Genomic DNA, 25,686 nt, shown 5'->3' on the forward strand with positions numbered 1-25,686 from the left:
TAGTACCAACAGTAAAATTCGGAGGCGGTGGTGTCATGGTGTGGCCATGTTTTTCATTGAGGGGGCTTGCACCCCTTGTTGTTTTGCATGGCATTATCTTAGCACAGGCCTACATTGATGTTTTAAGCACCTTCTTGCTTTCCACTGTTGAAGAGCAATTCATAGATGGCGATTGCATCTTTCAGCATGATCGAGCACCTGTTCATAATGCATAGCCGGTGATGGAGTGGTTACACAACAATAACATCCCTGTAATGGACTGACCTGCACAGAGTCCTGACCTGAATCCTGTAGAAGATCTTTAGGATGTTTTGGAACGCCGACTTTGTGCCAAGCCTCACTGACCGACTTCGATACTTCTTCTCAGTGCAGCACTTCATGCCATTCCCCAAGGAAACTTCCAGCACCTGATTGAATGTAGTATACCTGTGAGGCTGGACGCTGTCATCAAGGCTAAGCATAGGCCAACACCATAATGAATTCCAGCATTACCGATGGAGGGTGCCACGAACTTGTAAGTCATTTTCAGCCAGGTGTCCAGACACTTTTGATCACATAGTGTATGTTGGTTGCTCTGTTTTCCGGTATCATGTCCACAAGGTCCGACTGCCTCAAGACTGTACTGTCTTTGATGCAGAATTATATGTGATCTTACAGGCACTGATGCAGATGAGACATTCTTCCAGTAATAAATTTCTTGACTGTCCTGATTCTTGGAGTGTTCTTCACTCCCCACAATGCTTGTACCCAGCAGATAAAGTTGTCCAGAACATCCAGGATGCTCTCATCCAACTACAACTGGGGAAGGAGGTATGTTTCTGCTGGGTACCAGGGCTCATGGGTATTGTGGGGAACAAAAGGGAGGATCTAGCAGCCAAGGGGGATTGTCATGTTCCTCAGTTATTTCAATGTGTCATCCCCCTGCATGCTGTAGCCTCACTGTTGAGGCCCAGAGTCTTGCATCAGTGGGAGAATGAGTGGCTGGAAGTGACTGATGATAAGCTCCATCTAGTAAAGCCCACAATGTGGTTGAGGCATATTTCCTTCCAACCAGGTAAAAGGACGAGGTCCTCTTTGCTCGTCTTCGCATAGGCCACAGCCCTATGACGCATGGTTTCTTGTTCTGATGAGAGGACCCTCCAATGTGTGGTGCTTGTGATATACAGATCACTGTATGCCACATTCTATTGGACTGTGTTTTATTTTCCGACTAGAGGTCCACGGGTGATTTGGCAACAGATGCCCTCTATTTTAGGTAATGTTCAAATAAATGGTTAGAACTGTAAAGTTTTCTGAGAGTTGTCCAAAATTTTTGGTAGATGGTTATAACGTGTTAACAGGCTGACTGGCTCACCTGTATTTTATGTAAGTGATCAGCCAGTGACATTTTTCTGTGCTCTCCTTTTAGCTCCTTTGTAATTTTACTTGTGTCTTAGACTCCTGTATAGCATATGAAGATGGTTTGAAAAGTTCTCGGAATGGAATAGAAAATAGTACTTACGTCACTGAAACTTTTTTATATTTCAATGAAGTCTCCTTGTAGATTAATGCACTTGGTCTACCGATGTTCCAGTGCCTTGATCCCATCTCAAAAATGAGTTTCCTCCTGGCCTACAAAATAGTTGTCAACTCTGGCTAACAATTCTGCGTTTGAAGTGAATCTTCATCCAGCAAGAAAAATTTTCTTTTTTGGGAAGAGATGAAAGTCTGACAGAGCCATATCAGGTGAATAAGGCGGGTGTGACAGCAATTCATACCTTAGTTCGTGTAATTTTTCCGTTGCGACAGCACAAGTGTACGGGCGCGTATTGTCTTGATGAAAGATGACTTTCTTCCTTGCTAAATCTGGCCTTTTTATGCGTATCTTTTGTTGCAATTTGTCCAGGAGGTTGGCATAGTGTTCTCCAGTAATTGTTTGCCCAGTGGGGAGATAATCTATGAACAGAATCCCTTTTGCATCCCAGAACACTGATGCCATGACCTTTCCCACCAAAGGAATTGTCTTTGCTTTCGTTGGTAGTGGGGACTCAGCATGTTTCCACTGCTTTGACTATTGTTTTGTCCATGGGGTATAGTAGTGCACCCTAGTTTCATCTGTAGTCACAAATGAGTGCAAAAGATCTTGTTCATTTCTTCTAAAACGGGCCAAATATTGTTCCGATATGTCCATTCTCATGTGTTTTTGATCCAGTGTCAAGAGTCGCGGCACCCATCTTGCAGATAATTTTATCATTTCTAATTATTCAGTTAAAATGTGATATACCCTTTCAGATGACATCTGGCAGGTGTAAGCAATTTCACGCACTTTCAATCGGTGATCCTCCATGACCATTTTGTGCACATTTGCAATGATTTCTGAAGTAGTGACATATCTTGGCCGACCACTGCGCAGATCATCATCTAAGCTCTCCCGACCAAATTTAAATTCATTTGTCCACTTGGCAACAGTTGAATATGAAGGAGTAGAGTCCCCAAATGTATTCTAGAAATCGGTATGAATGTCCTTTGCTTTCATATATTTCTTTATGAAGTACACAATCACTGCTCAAATCTCAATTTTTTCCATCTTCACAAATGACTATGTGGGAACAACAGAGCAAGTCACCACCACAGCTCTCTTCCAAGAGCATTGTCGTGGCATGTGTTTACAGGCAACGGTCCAATGAATATCACACGAACAACTCATTGCTCTACACTGACCTCTTGTAGTGATTCCAAGAACTTTTCAAACCACTGTCGTATTTTATTCTTTCCCGTTGTCATAGCATGTATGACAACATTTCAGTAATTTTATCCACATTTGTTTCTTTTAATGTGTGTAAGGACACTGATAACCTCAACATTGAGTGCCCATAAGCACCAAGCGCGCGCGCACACACACACACACACACACACACACACACACACACACACGTTTGTTTGTTGTTGGTTTGGTTCAAATCCATAGCTCCTGCGCATGGATTCTCTTCAGAGTCCACATGTGTGGACTGGTGTTTTGTGGCAGACTTTCGGATAAAGGTCCCATACTTCTGTGAAAAGAATGGGAGAACTGTTACACTTGCTTCTTGTTAGTACAGGGAGGTTTTACAGAACTTCTAATGCCCTAAGTATGTTGTCATGAAAATTCTCATCAGAGAATATGGTTTGAGGAATATGATGATGATATACCGGATATTGCCAATGTGTCCCTGGAGTTGATTCCAGAGCATGCAATTTCTAGAGGAGAGGAAATTCAGTGTCCAGCACATTTACCCAGTGTAAATGTATATGAGAAAAAAAACACCTATCTGTATCTATTCATTTGTATTATAACTTCTGTATACTACCTTTTGTATGTTTAATAGGCTCCCTACTTACCATGGGTTCTACTTGGCTTCTCAGTACTGCTGGGAAACTCCGTTTGGTTGGACATAGTAGGGATGGCTGTTGGGCATATGTACTACTTCATTGAGGATGTCTTCCCAAATCAGCAAGGTGGATTCCGCCTGCTCTCCACACCACAGTTGCTGTAAGTATTGCTTTTTCTGTTAACCTCAGAGAATAGAATGGACAGATATGCACATGTTCATTATTCATTGAATACAGTTAAATTTAACAATAAAAAATATACAAAATTTTGTATATCATTTCTATGTCAGTGCCAATTGCACAGTTTTTACAGTATGGCTATTTTTATTTCCCTGAAGCTTCAGACCTAAAAACAAAGTAAAACTATATATGTACTATCTATTATTTTACAAAAACTAGGAATGTATAGTACATAACTATTGAATTTATTTATGTAATTGTATCAGCTACCTGTCATATCTGTATCAGAATCAAACACCAGAGTATTGTGGTATGTAACAGTGGTCTATGTTTTAACGAGGTGAGTAGTGGTGGAAGGGGAGAGGGGGAAGAGGGAAAATGAGACCAAAAGTGGGGTGAAAGGAATTGGGAGAGAGAAAAGAAGACAGGGAGGGGAACTGGAAGGGACATCATGAGCATATAATGGATTTACATTTTCTAAAACGTTATAGTAACTTGTGTAAATAGAGAGGTTCTTACATTAAAATTATAAAAAAGTAAAATTATATAAAAATTATCTTTAAGATATTAAGAGTGTAGAACAATGGAAGTGTAAACTGTAAGAGGTATAAAATAGTAAAATTATGAAAGGGGAATTATGTGAAGTAACTAAAATTGAATTAAATGTCTTAAAGTGTTAAAAGTTAAAACATTGGAAGTGTGAAACTATAAAAGATATAAAACAATAAAATTATGAACATTAAACTATGTGAAACAATTAAAATTATGGGGAACAGGATGTGATAGTTATAGTCAATTGCATATGCTTTCGCTGGTTGGCATTTTATAGCATAGAGACTTTACAGTGTGAATGGAAGCTAGTCTGCACGCCAGCTTTTTCTATGATGGAGCGTGAGCCAATGTGTCACTGTTGTCTCCTTTTGGTGAGTGAGAATGCTGCTGCTTAAACAGGTATTTGTCAAGGTGGATGAGTGGAAGAGGCCTTCAATAAAATCAATCTACTGGTTTAATGTATTACCAGACTCTTGTAAATAGTGCAAAAATCTGAGTTTCTTCCAACATTGTCAAGAGGTGTCCCTTGGCATTGTGCAATACTTCGAAATGCATTTCAATGACTCCAGCAGAGTACTTTGATACTAGAAGATATTCACTAAATACTGCTTTATTATTGCATCCTCAGCATTCTTTTGTATGCATCAGAAACATGGACTACCTATGCCTAACAAGAACGTCGCCTTAATGCTTTCCACATGCGGTGCCTGAGATCCATCCTCGGAGTAACATGGAAGGACCGAGTGACCAACGAAGCAGTGATATCTAAAACAAACTGCAACAGTATTTCAGCTATCTTGAAGCAGAGACGACCCCGCTGGCTGGGACACGTCCACTGTATGGATCCTGACAAATTACCACCTGAGGTGATGCTTGTAGAGATCTCTATAGCCAAAAGACCTGTAGGACGTCCTGTATTGAGGTTCAAGGACTCCTGTAAACGAGATATGGAGAGCTTTTGAATCGACACAAACAGATGGGGGGCACGGGCTAGCATGAAACCAGAGTGACGTGATGATATATCATCTGGAATGTCGAAGCATGATGAAGGCTTGTTAGACAGATTAAGGCAGAAAAAGCTTCACAATGCTACCACTGCTCCTGCTTCAGCAGCCAGATACACTTGTGACAATTGCGGCAAGAGATGCCGTGCTGCCATTGGCTTGACAAGTCATATGAAAAAATGCAACCCATAAACACACAGCCACTGCAACAATCATTTACCAAGATGTCGTGGCCAATATATATATTGTGTATTGATGCATGGTCTTTGAAATGTATTTTAAGCATTCTGCTGATATGACCTGTGTAAGCTTTTGGACAGTTTTCATACTTCAGTCCATACTGATGTGCTGCCATGAATTTTGAGGCTTTTTTTTATTCATACATTGCTTCAGCCTGAAGTGATGAATGTCATTAGTCATAAACCTTGTGTGCAATTTGGAACTACAAATGTCTCTAGCAGTTTCTTCCGACACCCTGACTCATGGAAATGTGTGCCATTTTCTTGTCTTCTTATTAACCTATTAGTGTACTGCAATTACTCATATGTTGTTCTTGCCTTATAATTTTCTGTAGCAACTTTGTTGCTGTTGAAACCACATACTCACTGCACAGTGCAACTTGTTTCATAATAGTGATTTCTTTGTTCCTCTCTCTCTCTTGCTCACTTAATGGCAGTTTTACTATCCTATTAATCATAGATCAAAAATGTGCCACTGGCACTCTATCAGGGTACGAAGACTTTGATTCAGTAGTAATGGCTATGTAAGTAGACTTTCTGTACATGCTAAAATGGTGTTTGCCCACCTCGAGATAATTGCTAGCTGCTTTATCTTTATGCTCCACTGTAAATTTAATCTTTGGATGAATAGCACTCATTCTCACCAATATCTCATTAACATCACTTTGGCCTTCTTTAATTAACAAAATTGCATCAACTACATAGAGATTATGAGAGGAGCGATCAAAAAGTTTCCGTTGACTCACTGTGGATATATAAGCACTGTCATGTGGCATTTGTGTCGCTCTGACGTGTGTGGTAAATGTAGAAAGATGAACTATGGCAACATAATACCAAATGTATCCAAACAGTTCCAATATTCCTTGAGCACATTGTTTCAGGTGACAAAAGCTGGTGCCACCACTGGGAACTGGAGTCCAAAGCATTGATGATGCCTTAGTGTCATCCATGGTCCTCTCATTCCAAGCAGTTAACGAGTCAGCTATCTGCTGGAAAGGTGATGCTGACCATCTTTTTTGATCAATAGGGCTTATTGATTTCAAGGAACCTAGTGTCTCCATCTCTTGGGAACAACATTGTTGAACACTGGAGAAAATGTGATGTGCAGTTAAGGCAAAAGGTCTGGGGAAACTGCGACAAGGGGTGCTGCTCCTTAATGATAACACATGTCCCCATATCTCAAATGTTGTTATGCGCAAGTTATGCCAAGTCAATTGAGTGACCCTCGAGCGCCCTTCTCACAGTCCTGCTCTCTCTCCCCATGTGATTATCACACTCTCGGTCCCTTAAAAAAGGCCTCGAATGGTCGATGATTCATGTTGGACTAGGATGTGCAGCAGGCAGTTACAATTTTTTTTTTACACAGCTGGGCATGGTGTTTTACCAAAAGGGTATCTTCAACCTGGTGCATCAGCAGGACGATTTTGCATGTTTGGCCTGTGGATCCTGGACTGTACAGCCTTCTAACAGAAACTTATAATAGAGGATTTTGCATAGTTGTTCATGAAAAATTGGTGTTCCAATTAATTAGAGAAAACTCGGCCATAATCCTGGCTAGGGGATTTCCCATGGCTAGCCCATTTGGTCCATGATATATCCTGCATTACAAGTGAAATAGTTGTAGAAGTTCCATTAATTCTACTATTTCTTCTGTAGCCATTTTTTGTGATTTGTTAGGTTGTTCTTAATTATTTTCAATGTCTTGCAAATAGGTATGTTAGTGTATAAATTTGCCATGTCTATGGAAGCAAAAATGTTATCAACTAGTTGGAGGGTATCCTCAACTTTACTCGCAAACTCATATGTATTTTTATGCTATACTGTTCTAGCATTTGAAACCTTTTTGTTAGTGAAGCATTTATTGAGCAGGTTGTCTACAGGCCATGAAAGTAATGAAAGAGAATAGGTGATACGAAAGTAATTAAAAGGTAATGAAATTGAGTGGTTGATCATGAATTGTGTGTGTGTGTGTGTGTGTGTGTGTGTGTGTGTGTGTGTGTGTGTGTGTGTGTGTGTCAGGTGTGGTTCTATCCATCTGTGCAAGCCATGTAAGGAGAGTCTCTGCTAACTGTGGTTTGCAACCATGGAGGAAAGGTGCATATGGAGAAATTTGAGGGCATGGCTTTGTTGAGCTTTATTCATAAATGATTTGCATGGCTATTTTGCAAAGTCTGTATCGAAAAATTGTTTAGAAGTCATTTGAAAGATAGTTGAAGGTGGCTCATGTTTATCACCTAAAGTTATGCAGAGCTCCATTTTGAGAAATTCTTGTGTGACAATTCCATTGAAAGAATTTGTGTCTAAACATCATTTAACACTATCAACAGCTGAGGTAGTGAAGAGAGAATACTGCAAAATTTGTGAATATTCTGAAAAATCACTGAAACAAATCAACCATAAGGAGGACAAGCTGATCACTTTCTGATGAATTTAGTGTAAAATGTGAACCATAATTTCACCAAGTTTGTGCTGAAATGTTATGTATGTTTCATGGAAATGCTGTTGTTGAAAGAGGCTTTTCTGTTAACAAAGAAGTTTTAGTTGAAAACTTAAAGGTACCTCTTGAGTAAAACGCGCAAGTTCGTTCTTTAGTAAAGCTCATTTCAAAGTGTTGTGTTAGCAACTATGACAGGAAAAATATTAGCTGCTAATGACTCACTGTGTGCATCAGGAGGATGACAGAAAATGAGTGTCTGGGAGGTGCAAAGATCAACTTCCTATGAGATGTATGTATTACACTTCACACAAAAAAAAATAAATAAATAAATAAATAAATAAAATAAAATAAAAAAATAACATCGTCAACATTCAAGAAACATTAAAAAAAAATTCCCTTGCACCTTGAACACGAATGAAAAATGGCATGCCACAGTGATCACAGAGGTGCACGCCATCAAGAGTGAAGGTGGACTCCTCAGGAGTTGCAAAGCATGCAGGGGCGTTCAGCTAGGTATCCACTATTGAAGAATGCATGTAAAATCATAGTGGTGTAACAGAGTGATGAGAACTGATGGAATGTGATGGTATGCAACCGAATGCAGACAGTCTGTAATGGAGCTTATCATGAAACTGGCTATTCTTTGACAAAATAATTTAATTGGATAAATGAAAAAGCTACTAACCAAGCGGTGGCAGCACACACACATAAATGAAGGTTGTAATTAGGCAAGCATTTGGAGCCAGTGGCTCCTTTTTCAGGCAAAAGGGTTGAAGGGGAAGGCAGAGGGGTGAAGGAAAAGGGCTGGAGAGGTCTAGAAAAAGGGGTAGATTTCGGGAAAGTCAACCAGAACTGTGGGTCAGGGGAGACTTACTGCACGGGATGAGATGGAAAGCTGTCCTTTGAGTTATAGCTGCAGATAGTGCAATAATATGTTTTGTACACATTGAAAAAACAAGCATCCAGAGGCTGAATTTGTTGAGTGATTCCAGGTGGTATGAATTGAAATGTCACACTCTTTTCGGGAAGGATAGCTGGTTATAAAGGATGATTTTTATCTGCAAACCAGGAATCAAGCAAAAGCAAGTTATTTTGACCAACTGTCAAAAGCAAAAGCAGTGCTCATACCATAGTTGTAATTCTCTTACGCTCATTTTCCTACTATTGTTTGCAGTGATGTAAATATTCCCTACTGCCCTTGCAAGAATGCGTGCACACACACACACACACACACACACACACACACACACACACACACACACACACAAAAGGAAGATTTCTAGGGGGCAGAGTAGCTACAACTTGTCACCGCACAATAAAAAATTTCCAGCCAATTTACCACCCAGATTAACAGGCAGCATAATTGTATACGAATCTGTTAAGGCATTGATGTTAGCTGACCTCAATAAAAGTCTCTTGGTACCTGTGGTTTCCAGAGTTTCTTTCATATGCATTTCCTCTTCAAATCCCAATTGGTCGGTCACTGAACAATGGGATAAGTTTGTTTATCTCATCCACAAATTTTTGGGCACATTCTGCAATTCGCTGTGCTTTGTTCAAAATTTTGTTATCTTATGTCCTCCAATTGTCTAGCAGTATCTGAAGTTATGCTACAATCCACTGCTTCCCTTGAAATCACTGTACTCTATGTCACACACAGTTTGATGTGCATAACATAGTAGGTTAGTGTCGTGCACATCCTGTAAACTGTATCGAGCATCCTTGATGTGTGCAAACACCAGTTTTTGTAACAAGTGCACCTTGTTCTCTCTTGAATATTAGTAATTTTTCTTATTTACTACACAGTAATATTGTACAGACTTATTTGAAATATGTTCATAATTGTTTTTTTTTTCACTATTCTGTGGATGATCTTCCATGTACGTAATTATGTAAACCCGTTCCTTGGATAATAATTGTCCTTATTAAGTTTCACTGGAGATGGGATTTATGGTTCCCTGTCTGACAAAGATGATGAATTTCAGTATATATTTTCACTTGTTAAGCATGTATCATCATAATTATACTCCTGGTTTACATTATCCACACAGTCGAGCATGTACGATACCACATATTCCATTGACTCACTTTGGAGAAATGCTAATTTTTCATCTGCCTCTTCTTTCTGACTCTGCGAAATTCCTTGGTTTTCTTTCCGAAGAAATGTCAACTTTAGCAACTGTTGTTGAAGATATAATACAGTGTTTGCATTGTTTATCATTGCCATTGCTCTGTTTTGTATCAGCACCACTAGCACTGTTGCACCATTGTGAGTCACTCATCAGCTAACCAGTTCAGCTATGCTTCATAGTCTCGTGCTGTGCTCACCATTGGATACCTTCAATCCTGCTCCCCTGTTGCCATTAGCAGCCAGTATTCTTGTTGCATGGTAGACAGTATTTGGGATGTCAGTCGCTGTAAACAACATTGGCCTTTTGCGACCGCACTCTCAAGGGGTTTCTTGTTAGAAGAAGATGTGATTGTTGCAGAAAGAATAGGTAATTTACTTAGTAGTGAGAAACAACCGAATGTGGACATTACAGAATCAATGGTGCTTCATCAAAAAAACTGAAAGCCTTAAAAAAGAAAAAACTGATGAAAATGAAGTGGCCAATTTTAAAAGAAGTACAGTTCAAGAAATAAGAGCTCATATATAAAAAAAATTACTATAGAAAAGGCAAAGGAAGAAGCCGAAGTTTTAGGTGTTGAAATTTCAAGTTCACTTAAGAAACTTAAAACACTGGAGCTTTTATTGTGAAGTTTAACATTTGACATAAATGTTGTACCTTCATAATTGTTATAATGTCTTAAGAAAATTGTAAGTTTCCACAATGTTACTATGTCAAAACAATTTGTATTTTAATTGATGTGATGATAAATGTATCTGAAATGTCATACCCCATCCTATGTGAGAGTTTAATGTTTTTAGTAGTATTTGATGACTGATATACTACAAGTCATAGGTAGTTACCTTATTCATGCTGACATAAAGTTTAAATGATATAAGAATTATTACTCGGCTTTCATTTCATTTCAACCAGCTTTCATGATCATAAAAAAGTGTTTTTGTCATTATACTACTCACATTTTTGAGAGGTCATGAATCTAACTAAAGAGATCATGGAAAAAGTATTAAAAGGTCGTGAATTTGATCCAATAAAAATCTATAAATGCCCCGTTGGAGCATTAGGACTCTGTCTCTTGTCAGACATAAACCTAATGAATTTATCTTTTTTGCGAAGCTTTACCTGTGTGGGCTCATCAGGGATTTGTGGATTCATGATTATATGATGCTTTTCTTCATCAGAATATTTGAGGGTCCCCCCCCCCCCCCTTGATCCACTTTGTTAATTCAGTTTTCAGAGAAAAATGTTTCAGTTTTATTTACAGAATCTCCATCATCAATAAAACTACAGTGTTACCTTTTTCTGCCCTGGTCATTAACAAATTATGACTCTTTTAACTTTTTGTTTAAATTATACGTAATCCTACTTTCATTATGATGATTACTTTTGTACTGCAATGTTTTGGTGACTTTGATTCTGATGTCATTCTGTGTATATCAGTGAGAAGTTTTGCTACATCACTTGCATATTTGATATTTACTATAATTATCTGTCTTACAGTCCTAACATTGGTTTGGGATTACAGTTTAATCCTTTTGATAGAAGAGATTTCTCTGTAAGAGGAATATTCATGAGATTAATGAGTTTGTCAAAGAACTCATATCTTCAAGGGAGGGGTAATATTTTCATGTTTTCTTCCAGCTGCCATACATAATATTTTCTTATTATGTCTTGTAATTATTTTTGTTCTTTCTCTGTCCACTCTATTGTCAATAAATACACAAAAGTTGTCAAACTCTACAGAAGGTAATATTTTAGCTGCCTCGAAGTGCACTATGTATAAATCATCATTTAGTATTTCCATGCTCTTGTAAGCATCCCTGAGTTCTGTTTTTACCCACATAATTTCACCTTTCTTCTGTATTGCACAAGCTTTTTCTTTCTTACTCCTGATTTTAACTTCTACATAGTTTGAAATTATATTCTGCGATAAGCATTTCTTGTTAAGGAATAGGGTTTAAGACTAATGACCCTCTTCGCTTCAGACATGAATAAAAAAACTTCAAAATTCACTGCAGCAAGTGTGTATAAACTGTCCAAAAGCTCACATAGGTCGCACAGGCAACATGTATGAAAAATGTTTCAAAGAGCGTACTTCAATACACAATAACGTCTTACAACTAGTGAAACTCATTTGGAAGCATGGGGTGGCCCAAGAAAACGGTAAATTTTAAAGTTAGTGTTGTCAATACTGTACTGTCCACAATTGTTCGGAACTGATGTGCAGTAGTTGTGAACACATTGTTATTTAGTAATTGCACAGCATTGGAGTAGTGCAGAACATGATATCACTGCAAAAGCATTTTACAATTGGGGTCATAATGTGACTGCTGCAAAAAGGGTATATCTACATTCATTACCAGCTAGGACATCATGAATGTGTCTCATCTGTTTATACAATTAAAATGTGGGCATGTAATTTTGAAAAAAAAAAATTGACCTTGGAAAAGCAACCTCCAGGTGATGCTCAAATGGTACATATCCCACTGCTGCCCTAGATTATTGAAGTAGAGCACTCGCCATTCCATTGAATGACATACATTTGTGCTAGAGATTAGGTGATTAAGTGTACAAAGAATGCTGCTGAGATTAAAGTTTCACTTCTATAATTTACAGATTATGCAGCAGTTAAACCTATGAGACCCTGCGTTGCATGGGGAGTTCAGTGAATAGGTTTTGGCTAAAATCAGTTACGATGTCAATTTTTGTAACAACATTTTGCTGTCAGGCTTGCACCTTAACGGCTACATTAAAAAATAAAATTTCCATGACTGGGCACAGGAAAATCCTTGAAAGTTTCATAAGCATCCATTACATAGTGTCTAGATTAGAATGTGGTGTGCTGTATGATTTAATGTTGTCATTGGCGCTTACTTTTTTGAATGTCAGGATGGTATGCTTGAAACATTCTTTACACTTAGACTGCACAATCTTGACATCGAAAATGTTGTTTGAGCAGCCACATCATATACTGCTTGACATTCAATGGAAGCCATTCACCAATTGTCTGAAAGGTGTGTAATTTCACATTCCAGGGTCTGCAAGAATCCCCAATCTTAGTGTGTGCAATTTTTTCCTGTGGAGACAACTTAAAAGAAATGTGTACTATAGCATTCTGTACTACATAATGAACCTAAGGGGCTTTCCTGATAATGTTGAAAGGAAATGAGATTTTTACACACCATCTACAAGAGCATGGCAATACAATAATTCAGCAGTTCAGTTGTATTTACAATACAACATTTAGAAACTTCAAAGTCCTCTTCAATTCATCCACCTCAACGCAACTTCTATATGAGCAACATTCTCATTCAACGGGAAGAGACAACAGCAACACATTGGCTTTCACTTTGTCCTAGCTACAAGCCAGTGTGCAGACTCACCGTAAAATCTGCATATCATTCACTGCCACCAAGCAGAAGCAAATGCAATTAACTAAACTGTCACATCCTGACCACCATAATTTTAATTGCATTACATAGTTTAACTTTTATAATCTTATTATTTTATGCCTTGTATAGTTTCACAGTTAAATTCTTTTACACTTTTAATATTTTAAAACACTTATTCAATTTTAGTTGCTTCATATAATTCCCATTTTATAATTTAACTTTTACCCTTTTACAGTTTACACTGCCATTGTTCTGCACTCTTAATATTTTAATGATAATTTTTACATAATTTTATTTTTTATAACTTTTCACGTAAGTTACTACAATGTTTAAAAAATGTAAATCCATTATGCTGATATCAATATAATAGAGGGAAACATTCCACGTGAGAAAAATATATCTAAAAACAAAGATGATGTGACCTACCAAACGAAAGCGCTGGCAGGTCGATAGACACACAAACAAACACAAACACACACACAAAATTCAAGCTTTCGCAACAAACTGTTGCCTCATCAGGAAAGAGGGAAGGAGAGGGAAAGACGAAAGGATGTGGGTTTTAAGGGAGAGGTAAGGAGTCATTCCAATCCCGGGAGCGGAAAGACTTACCTTGGGGGAAAAAGGGACAGGTATACACTCGCGCGCACACACACACATATCCATCCACACATATACAGACACAAGCAGACATATTTAAAGACAAAGAGTTTAAACTCTTTGTCTTTAAATATGTCTGCTTGTGTCTGTATATGTGTGGATGGATATGTGTGTGTGTGCGAGTGTATACCTGTCCCTTTTTCCCCCAAGGTAAGTCTTTCCGCTCCCGGGATTGGAATGACTCCTTACCCTCTCCCTTAAAACCCACATCCTTTCGTCTTTCCCTCTCCTTCCCTCTTTCCTGATGAGGCAACAGTTTGTTGCGAAAGCTTGAATTTTGTGTGTGTGTTTGTGTTTGTTTGTGTGTCTATCGACCTGCCAGCGCTTTCGTTCGGTAAGTCACATCATCTTTGTTTTTAGATATAAATCCAATATGCTGATGACATCCCTGCCAATTCCCCTTCCTGCCTTCTTTCCCCTCCCTCCACTTTTACTCTCCTTTCCCTTCTCCTCCATCCTCACCCCTCCCACCACCAGTTACATATTTAAAACACAGACCACAGTTCAATACCACAGTATTCTGATACAGACATAATGGGCAGCTGACACAACAATGTAGATAAATTCAGGAATTATGGACAACATGTTTCTAGGTTTCGTAAAATAATAGACAGTACATATTTAGTTTTACTTTGTTTTTAGATCTAAAGATCAAAAGAAGTCATACTGTAAAAATTGTGCAACTGGAACTGGAAAGAAATATATAGGCCCTTGTAAGGCAAATTGAGGAGCTGCTTGATTGAGAAGTAGCAGCTCCAGTCTCGTAAATTGGCAAGGGCCAGTAGTGCAGAGGCCGAAGTTTTCTTTTCAGCACCTCTTACTCTGTGGCGATGACAGAAATAACACAGCCATGTAAATCTGCACCAGAAGGGGACACAAAATAGTGTCATTCCTTAAATTTGGACTGTTTGGCTTCACAATTTTACTTTCATCTCAAGCTCTGAGCCTGTTTCAGCACTCATCATTGACAAAGAGGTGGACTGATGTGCATTACAGAGAAGGCAAATCCTGAATACATCACCAGGATTGTGAGGCAGGTAACACAATTAAATAAATAAATTAGTGCCAACTTAAAGGAGAGGTACAGGCTGTGACAGTAAATGTGATTTTAAGGCACAAAAAAGAAAAAATCATTATCTAGCAGTTATGCTTTTATTCCAGTTGAGTGATATTAGGTATGTTATGGTCTGTTAAAATACACATTGGTTATCCTAGTTTAATTAGGACTTTGCTAAAGTATACTACCATTAATCTCTGCAGGTTAAATGGACTGATATTCCAAAACACAGAGCAACCATGACATTGAATTTAGGAACTTCTGATCTTGAGCTGCGAAAACATCAAGTTAATCTTATGTACTGGCTGCTCTGACAAGACAAGTTAAAACTACTAACAGGGGACATACTGTGTGTTTCAAGGGCATTACAATTACTGAAACAGTTAATGAAAATTGTGGAAGGGAGTCCACATTTTAATTACAAATAAGTTTACAAGGACTTAGAGAGCAAAAGGCCCTCCACAATGAAACTCTTTGTTGTTGCAGTTTAATAAAGACAACATTCTCTGATAGTAAAAAAGTCTTTTGTAATATTTAGTTGCTGTAGAATTAGACAGTACTCTCCAGTTCAGTTAGGGTGTTTTAGTATGCAGAGATTTTATTTTAGTGCATACAATAGATGGAATAAGATGAAAGAGCTTTAGGGAGTGCAAAATATTTACACACAGAATTTGTTGACATTGCTGTGTGTTTTTGTTATTCATTATGAACAGTTTTGGTCATAGCCACCATCAGATCAAAATAAAACTTGAAGGATGGATATAATGTATCACATCAACAACTGAACTTTATTGTACATTACAGTGATAACTGCACACACATTGCAGTCTACACAAAGTCTTTGCCTAAGTGCTAAGAACAATGGCCAACCTTTACAAGGTATCCTATCCTATGTCTTGCAAACTATTTTCGAGGAAACATCTTATGAACTATCAAAGACTTATTCTTTTGTCCCCTGTTGCTATCCAAACATATTAAAACAAGTTCTCTCTGTGACAAAGTCCATCAGCCGTAAAATAAATACTTTGTGGTGAGACAAATAGGCAATATAGGACAACATTATATTTGTAGTTCTAGAGATATTTTTCTTCTGAAAACTGGTAACTAACAAGGCTCCTGAATGCAGTCCAAAGCAGTTGTTATATTTATGAAGACAGATAATAGAGTTTGTGTACATTACTGTATCCAAACCAAAGAAAATTACTTCTTCGTTGAATGCAAAAAACATTGAGAAAGCTATACGGCATGCAACTATAACATAGACTGCAAGCAGTCTTTTGAACCAGTGTGTTTTCTCCACAGATATATTAATGACTAACTGAGGTTCAGGAGGCAGAGTCGAAATAGAGTGTGTATCGAAAAGAATCATCCGATTTGGCACATCTTTATTTCTGAAACTAATAAACATACACAATGAATTTTGTTTTTTTGTTTTTTGATGAACAATCGATTTCTTGGAGTTGTTCAAGCCATCATCTATTACTCTGTGCTGTTGGAGGATACACACCATACATAGTAAGAAAGTCATGCTGAATAGTTATTACTGACCCGCACTGCGCAAAACGTAGAATGCTAAAGGCTTTCTGTTGTCCTCACATCATTTTTACTAGAACTGAAGTGGACGCGTACTGCTGCTACCTAATGGGCACCATGTAAAACTCGAGAGTTTGCTCTTTCCAACAGTATGTTGTTCCATATCTCAGATCACATAATAGTTATGATTTTTTTAAATCGGTTGATTCATTTTGATACGCCCTGTATTATGATGCTACCTACTTGTATTGCTGTCAACTCTACCCTCAAAGTTGAAGGTATGAGAAACAGACCTAACAACCCCTATATTACTCCTTCAAGTAGTCTTAGTTCTTTGTGGAAGTAAACATTTTTTGGTAGTGAAAACCATAAAACTGCAAGCAGCTATTGTTACAAATTATGCATAATTATGTTTTACAGTACCTTAAATGTGTCAAAAGGAAATTTCACTCAAGGAAACTAACATTTTGAGACTGTTACTGGCTTTCACTTTTACCTTCAGCAGGCAATATGTTAGTCTTGCCAATACACACATTTAGAAAAGCACAGCACTGTCCTAGCTTTCAGAATTCCCCTTCATCAGGGAGGATAGAGGGTTAGGTAGGAAAATGTTAAAAAGGAATGGTAGGTCACTCACACCCAAAGATGAGGAGGACTCATCTTGTTTCAAGAACTTAAATTAAATTTGAAACTTCCTGGCAGATTAAAACTGTGTGCCCGACCGAGTTCGAGTCTCGGTCAGGCACACAGTTTTAATCTGCCAGGAAGTTTCATATCGGTGCACACTCCGCTGCAGAGTGAAAATCTCATTCTGGAAACATCCCCCAGGCTGTGGCTAAGCCATGTCTCCGCAATATCCTTTCTTTCAGTAGTTCTAGTTCTGCAAGGTTCACAGGAGAGCTTCTGTAAAGTTTGGAAGGTAGGAGACGAGGTACTGGCAGAAGTAAAGCTGTGAGTACCGGGCGTGAGTCGTGCTTCGGTAGCTCAGATGGTAGAGCACTTGCCCGCGAAAGGCAAAGGTCCCGAGTTCGAGTCTCGGTCGGGCGCACAGTTTTAATCTGCCAGGAAGTTTCATATCAGCGCACACTCTGCTGCAGAGTGAAAATCTCATTCTGGTTAAATTAAATTTGTCTGCTCTGTATGTTACACAGTTTAGCCAACCCATGTACAAAAGAATACAAGAAAAATGTAAATATTTTTCTGATGTAGCCTCAGAAAAAAGAAATCAGTGTTACGTTTTTCACTTATCTGCTTTGAGTTTTACAATTGTCTTCTCTTTCTGTTTCATGTTTTATATCACAGTACTTTGGAAAAAATGGACTTACTGTAATTGAGCTTGGTACTTCATACTGAAATAATCACAATTTATTCATGAAGATGAAGATTAAATTTTACAATTTATTCAAAATAACACTCAAGAAATATACTGACTCTAGTTTGACCCATCATTTTAAACATTCTTTTTATCTCCCAGTATGTTCTCACTATTCCAGAACTTACCTATGAAGGGACTAAAAATAGTTAATACTCTTTCATAATTTTTGCAATATATGCATGTTGGCTGTCATTCACATCCTTACACTATTTCACAGGAAAATATTTATTTCTCTTATTAAACAAACATACTAACAATTACTATGTTGCTGTTGCTGTTATCATAAAGCAATTACCAGCTGTGTCAGCTCTTTGCTGCCAGTTTAACAATATTTTGTCAAACCTTTGTGTGGTAAAGTCTCTCCAGTTCGAAATTTTCAATAATTTTAGGCTCTTACATATATTGTCTAAAAATCTCCTTCTTATCCATCATGGTGGTCTTCTTCTTTCTAGAGATGTTACTACAGTTTAGAAGAACCTGTCTTCGTACAGTTACATCACATGACCAGTCCATGCAGTCTATCTAGTTTCTATCTTTCCTACAATAGTTGATTGTTTAAATAGACCATATAGTTATAAGTTTTTCCAGATTTGTCGTTGTCTATGAACAAGATCTTTTACATGCCTGTGTTAGATTGCATAAGTGACTGATACAGGATGTTTCAAAGTTTCTGCAGCAAATGTCTAGGGGTGATAGATCATGTCATGTGGAACAACTTTTGTTTGAGACAAAGTGTTTGGATGCAAAAGAACCACCTGCTATGGCTGCCACCGGCCATATAGCATTCGACATATCAAGACTGGCATATTGCCTGATATAGGTGTTTACCTTTCATCCAATCATCTGCTCTGCATGAAAGGCTGGACACATTTAAGTTCCTGATTCACTTCTAAAATATCTTTCTCTGCTTAGAGGCTCGCATTCTTGTAATTTTCTTGTTGAAAAACACACTATCAATTTCGTGGGGTAGGGAGTATATTTCACACATGATTAGTAGACCCTGCTAGTTCAGTGAAGTATTGTCCCAGGGCCAGTGAATATCAAAGGATGCCTAGTATTGCTGGCAAACATTTATCTCTGACAAAATTCCCTATGGAGTGATTTATCACACCTAGACGTGTAATGAATACTTTAAAACACCCTTTATATGCATAGTTTGGATTTCTTGGAGATATTTCTGCGTTTTAAGATATTTGACACAACATAAAACATTTTATTTGAAGTTTAATTTTAATTTCACCATTCATAGTAAAATATACAATTGTTAAACCTGAATAAGAAAGATACAAGAAAGAATTAAATAATTATCATCCAGTTCCCTTTTCTGACTTCTTTCTCAAAAATATTTGAAAAGGTAATATTGTCAAGAGTAGTTTCACATTTGAGGAGAACTAATTTACTTAGCATATCGAAGTTCATATTCCATAAGGGTTCCTCAACTGAGAATGCTATTTACACATTCACCCAGCAAATATTAAAAGCCTTAAACAATACTACCAGTTGGTATTTTTTGTGATCTTTCTAAAGCATTTGATCGTGAAGACCACTTTAATCTATTAAAAAAACATAAACCTAAGTTTGAAACAGTGTAAAATCCAAGATGAAATGTAACAATATTACGAAAGGAAAGTTGCTACTCACCATATAATGGAGATGCGACTCAGCATCTTCGCTATATGGTGAGTAAAAACCTAAGTTTTATGGTGTTGATAGCGTTTCACACAACTAGTGTAAATCATAATTAACATATGAAATGCAAAAGGTTGTGATGAATAATTCAAACAAAGTTGGAAGTAACTGAGAAGAAATAATGAAGAGAGTAATACAGGGTTCAATTTTGGGTCAATTCCTATTACTTTAGTATGTGAATGACCTTCGACTTTAACTTTCAACAAGCAGGATTGGTGCTTTTTGCAGACAGCATTAGTGTTGTAATAAATCCCATCACGTGAAAGCAACAGAAGAGATTGTTAATGATGTTTCTCAAAGAATTATTAAGTGGTTCTTGAAAACAGTCTTCCTAAATTTTGAGAAAACGCAATATGGGGCTGGTTTGATAAGTTTGGTAAAAAAGCAAGAAAAAATAAACAATTCAACTTACTTCGTGGCGTAGTTTCATTTGAGAAGTATACTCTTGGTCAAGCTATCCTCCAGCTTTTTCATCCCATTGGAAAAATAGATTTTGTCAAACTCCACAAAATACTGTTCAAACAAATTTCGGGCTTGCAGCCGGTCGTCGTTCAATACTTCACACGATATTTCAACTGGGCACCTGCCAGTCATCTTCAGGTGAGCCGTCGCAGACTGGCGATTAAGTTCTCCGCTCCGCAACATATAGCGTACTGTAACTATTCTGCGCATGCGTCGAAAACTTGATAGTTGAACCAACACTGCCCGCCGGCAGCGCCCTCGCTGGTGGAATAGCGGAACTCAGTCGCCCTCTGCGTTGCTGTTTGCCACGGCCGTCGACACACTCTGTCGTCTTCGATTTGAGCAAATCGTGGAGATGATGGGATTCCATGCACTGTCCAGCTGGTAGCCGCTGTCACGGTTTAACAGATTTTCCGCCAGTCGTATTTCTACGGATTCTTTAATAATGGAGTCCCAGAAAGACGTTGCTGTAGACAAAATCATTGTTTTCTCATACTCCATTGAATGTCCAGTAGAAATACAATGTTCAGCAATAGCGGACTTGCTTGGCTGCAAAAGGTGGGTGTAACGTTGATGTTCAGTGCAGCGTTCTTTCACGGTGTGTGTGGTTTGACCTATGTAAGCCATACCACATTGGCACGGTATCTTGTAAATTCCGGCCTTTCGTAGTAACAGATTGTCCTTAACTGATCCCACAAGGTCCACAATCTTCGATGGTGGGCAGAAAACCACTTTTACCTGAAATTTTCGGAGGATTCTTGCTATTTTAAACGAAGTGTTGCCAACGAAAGGAAGAAAAGCTAAAGATTGTTCCGGCATGTTCTCCTCTTTATTCACTTCCTGCTTCTTAGTTTTAACTGTTAGTGCCCTGTTAATCTGCCGGATGGAATACCCATTTTCGCTGAATACTGTCTTTAGATGGGCAAGTTCTTGAGATAAGCTATCTAGATCTGAGACAGTATGAGCTCTATGAACAAGCGTTTTAAGCAAACTCATGGTTTGCGATGGGTGATGGCAACTCGATGCTTGCAGGTACAAATCAGTATGAGTGGGTTTCCAGTAAACTGAATGCCCTAGAGAACCATCATTCTTCCTTCGAACCAGGACATCCAAGAAAGCCAAACAACCATCTTTCTCTATTTCCATGGTGAACAGGATGTTGCTATGAATGGAGTTGAGGTGATGTAGAAACTCCATTAATTTATCTTCTCCATGAGGCCACACTATGAAAGTGTCATCCACATACCGCCAAAAAACTGTTGGCTTCAGGGCAGCTGATTCAAGCGCTCTCTCTTCAAAGTCCTCCATAAAAAGGTTGGCGACCAAAGGAGAGAGGGGGCTACCCATGGCGACACCGTTAGTCTGTTCAAAATATTCTTGATTAAACATAAAATAAGTTGAGGAAAGTGCGTGCCTGAACAAAGCAGTGATATCAACAGGAAACATGTTACCAATCAGTGTCAAAGAATCTGCAAGAGGAACTTTTGTAAAAAGTGAGACCACATCAAAACTTACTAGAAGGTCTACACTGCTAAGACGAAGAGCCCCCAGTCTATTGATAAAATCAGCTGAGTTTCGTATGTGATGTGAGCACTTGCCTACGAAAGGTCTCAGTAAGGAAGCGAGATGTTTAGCTAAATCATATGTAGGAGCTCCAATGTTGCTCACTATTGGACGCAGTGGAAGACCCTCTTTATGAATCTTTGGAAGGCCATACAGTCTTGGAGGTACACAACCATGTGGTTTTAACCTCTTGATGGTCTCTTGCGGTAAGGAGGAGGAATTTAATAGTGCTGAAGTTTTTCGTTGCACACGTCCTGTAGGATCGTAATCAATCCTCCTATAGGTAGAGTCACTTAGCAGACCATACATCTTATCTTTATACACACCACGAGGTAACAAAACAGTTGCATTACCTTTGTCAGCTTTCAATACCACTACGTCAGGGTCCTCTCTCAGATTTCGTAATGCAGCCCTTTCTGCAGAGGTTAAATTACTGCGTTGAGTAGGAGCCTTCAACAGAGCATGGCAAGTTTCCCTTCTTATTTCGTCTGCGGCATCCAAAGAAAGACGTCGTACAGCTTCTTCAACACCACACAAAATACTTATTAATGGCGGTGCTGTAGGTGTAGGTGCAAAATTGAGTCCCTTGCTTAATACAGACAGCGTAGCGTCGTCCAAATTCTTCTCTGTGAGATTGACAACGGAACGTCGTACCATTATCCCTTCTGGCAACGGCTTCTGTGGCAACAGTCAATCAAATTTTGATATCTGCCGACAATTAGCATCATTGTGGATCCACTCGAACTTGGCCGAAGTCACTCCATCAACCCAGTCCCATGATACAGGAGAAAGATACCTTGCAACCTTCAGATGTAACTGGTAAAGTTCTGCTGAAATAGCATCTAACCTTCGTCTTGTATAGCAAATCCTCTCCTTGACAATAGCATGTCTAGCCTTCTCAGTAATCTTCCGTGCAGTAGCGGTCTTAATGAAATGAGTCACACTAGCAAATTTTGGTATTATGCCATGGTCCCGACATCTCAATAAAAAGGTTAATGAACTTACAAGCTTTGCTCTTTTACCACGTAGCTTCTTGAAACTTCGGATATGTGAGGCCATCTCCTCCCCGTAAAGGCGTCTGATGTGAATTTAAAAATTTTCCCGGCGAATTGACTGTTCAAACAAATTTCGGGCTTGCAGCCGGTCGTCGTTCAATACTTCGCACGATATTTCAACTGGGCACCTGCCAGTCATCTTCAGGTGAGCCGTCGCAGACTGGCGATAAAGTTCTCCGCTCCGCAATATATAGCGTACTGTAACTATTCTGCACATGCGTCGAAAACTTGATAGTTGAACCAACACTGCCCGCCGGCAGCGCCCTCGCTGGTGGAATAGCGGAACTCAGTCGCCCTCTGCGTTGCTGTTTGCCACGGCCGTCGACGCACTCTGTCGTCTTCGATTTGAGCAAATCGTGGAGATGATGGGATTCCAAGCACTGTCCAGCTGGTAGCCGCTGTCACGGTTTAACAGTTTTTCCGCCAGTCGTATTTCTACGGATTCTTTAATAATGGAGTCCCAGAAAGACCTTGCTGTAGACAAAATCATTGTTTTCTCATACTCCAGTGAATGTCCAGTAGAAATACAATGTTCAGCAATAGCGGACTTGCTTGGCTGCAAAAGGCGGGTGTAACGTTGATGTTCAGTGCAACGTTCTTTCACGGTGCGTGTGGTTTGACCTATGTAAGCCATACCACATTGGCATGGTATCTTGTAAATTCCGGCCTTTCGTAGTAACAGATTGTCCTTAACTGATCCCACAAGGTCCACAATCTTCGATGGTGGGCGGAAAACCACTTTTACCTGAAATTTTCGGAGGATAGCAACATCCTGTTCACCATGGAAATAGAGGAAGATGGTTGTTTGCCTTTCTTGGATGTCCTGGTTCGAAGGAAGAATGATGGTTCTCCAGGGCATTCAGTTTACCAGAAACCCACTCATACTGATTTGTACTTGCAAGCATCGAGTTGCCATCACCCATCGCAAACCATGAGTTTGCTTAAAACGCTTGTTCATAGAGCTCATACTGTCTCAGATCTAGATAGCTTATCTCAAGAACTCGCCCATCTAAAGACAGTATTCAGCGAAAATGGGTATTCCATCCGGCAGATTAACAGGGCACTAACAGTTAAAGCTAAGAAGCAGGAAGTGAATAAAGAGGAGAACATGCCGGAACAATCTTTAGCTTTTCTTCCTTTCGTTGGCAACACTTCGTTTAAAATAGCAAGAATCCTCCGAAAATTTCAGGTAAAAGTGGTTTTCCGCCCACCATCGAAGATTGCGGACCTTTTGGGATCAGTTAAGGACAATCTGTTACTACGAAAGGCCGGAATTTACAAGATACCGTGCCAATGTGGTATGGCTTACATAGGTCAAACCACACACACTGTGAAAGAACGTTGAACTGAACATCAACGTTACACCCGCCTTTTGCAGCCAAGCAAGTCCGCTATTGCTGAACATTGTATTTCTACTGGACATTCACTGGAGTATGAGAAAACAATGATTTTGTCTACAGCAACGTCTTTCTGGGACTCCATTATTAAAGAATCCGTAGAAATACAACTGGCGGAAAATCTGTTAAACCGTGACAGCGGCTACCAGCTGGACAGTGCATGGAATCCCATCATCTCCACGATTTGCTCAAATCGAAGACGACAGAGTGCGTCGACGGCCGTGGCAAACAGCAACGCAGAGGGCGATTGAATTCCGCTATTCCACCAGCGAGGGCGCTGCCGGCGGGCAGTGTTGGTTCAACTATCAAGTTTTCGACGCATGCACAGAATAGTTACAGTACGCTATATATTGCGGGGCGGAGAACTTTATCGCCAGTCTGCGACGGCTCACCTGAAGATGACTGGCAGGTGCCCAGTTGAAATATCGTGCGAAGTATTGAACGACGACCGGCTGCAATAACCGAAATTTGTTTGAACAGTCAATTCGCCGGGAAAATTTTAAAATTCACTCCTCAAAATATTATTTGACTGCAACTATCACTTTCTAATTTGAAGAAAATTTCATCCCAGCAAGCCAAAGTTTCAAGTTAGGGAACAGAAAAAAGTTGCATGGGGCTACAGCTACTGATAAGGGTGGATCAGGAATCAAGTCAAAGTTCAATTCATGCACTTTCGTCATTTTTGTTGCTGATGTTGGATGGTGCATTATCCTGGTGAAAGGCACTTTTTTGCATGCCAACTTTGGTCCAACGCAAGTTTTAAACAATCCAGCAATGAAGCATAACAAGGTCCAGTTACGGTTCAGCATTTTTCCATGTAATCTGTGAGGATTATTCCTTGAGAGTCCTAAAAAAACAGAGGCCATCACCTGACCAACTGACAAAATGATCTTTGCCTTCTTTGGTACCCTTCCGCCAGCATTAGTCCATTGTTTGACTGTTTTGACTCTGGTGTGTAACGATGGACCCAGGTTTCATCAACAGTGACAAATCAGCACAAAAAGTCTTGCAGATAGTAATTACACATTGCCAGATATTGTGTTGAAATTTGGCGGATGCACTTGTGATTGACTATGAGAAATTGTATCCCCCACCTGCATAGATGATTTTTTGTTCAGGGTATTATGCACTTGCTCAGTTCCCCCTGCAGGTCTGGGGGTAAGAATAGGCCCAAGGTATTCCTGCCTGTTGTAAGAGGTGACTAAAAGGAGTCACACATGTTTTGGCCTTTATGTGATGGTCCCCTGAAGGGTTTGACCTCCATTTTTCAAACTTTTCCCAAAGAGCAAGCCAGTTGGGGAAGGGCACCTTACATGGTGCATTGTGTCCATCGTGCATTGAGATCTTTAGCCCACTTTCGCATTGGAGTCCCGCCCATTCCCCATCTCTTGGGCGAGGACATCTTCTTGGGTGCGTTTTCCACCATGCACCATGCACTATGCAGTGTCACTTTCTGTGCGACGATGACCATGGACTTCTTTGTACCTCATATCCAGCATGGTAGCCAGTCCATTGTGGTGGGGCCGCCATGCAACCTGTTGGTTGTAGCCCACTGACAACACAGGGATCACTCTGCTGATGCCTGCACTGTTAACTCCCCAAGTATGCCAAGGAGTAGAT

At 39.3% G+C, this 25,686-nt stretch overlaps 1 protein-coding gene across 1 annotated transcript in view; it reads left to right on the forward strand.

The window, feature by feature from the left end:
• LOC126201252 (derlin-2) overlaps positions 1–25,686 on the forward strand; it is a 79,724-nt gene that overhangs the window by 41,076 nt on the left and 12,962 nt on the right. Inside the window, exon 5 of the mRNA XM_049936771.1 lies at positions 3,345–3,508. Coding sequence (XP_049792728.1) covers positions 3,345–3,508 — 164 coding nt within the window. The remainder of the gene's footprint in view (positions 1–3,344; positions 3,509–25,686) is intronic.

The sequence above is a fragment of the Schistocerca nitens genome, chromosome 1 (assembly GCF_023898315.1).
Source record: "Schistocerca nitens isolate TAMUIC-IGC-003100 chromosome 1, iqSchNite1.1, whole genome shotgun sequence".
NCBI classification, from domain to species: Eukaryota; Metazoa; Arthropoda; class Insecta; order Orthoptera; family Acrididae; genus Schistocerca; species Schistocerca nitens.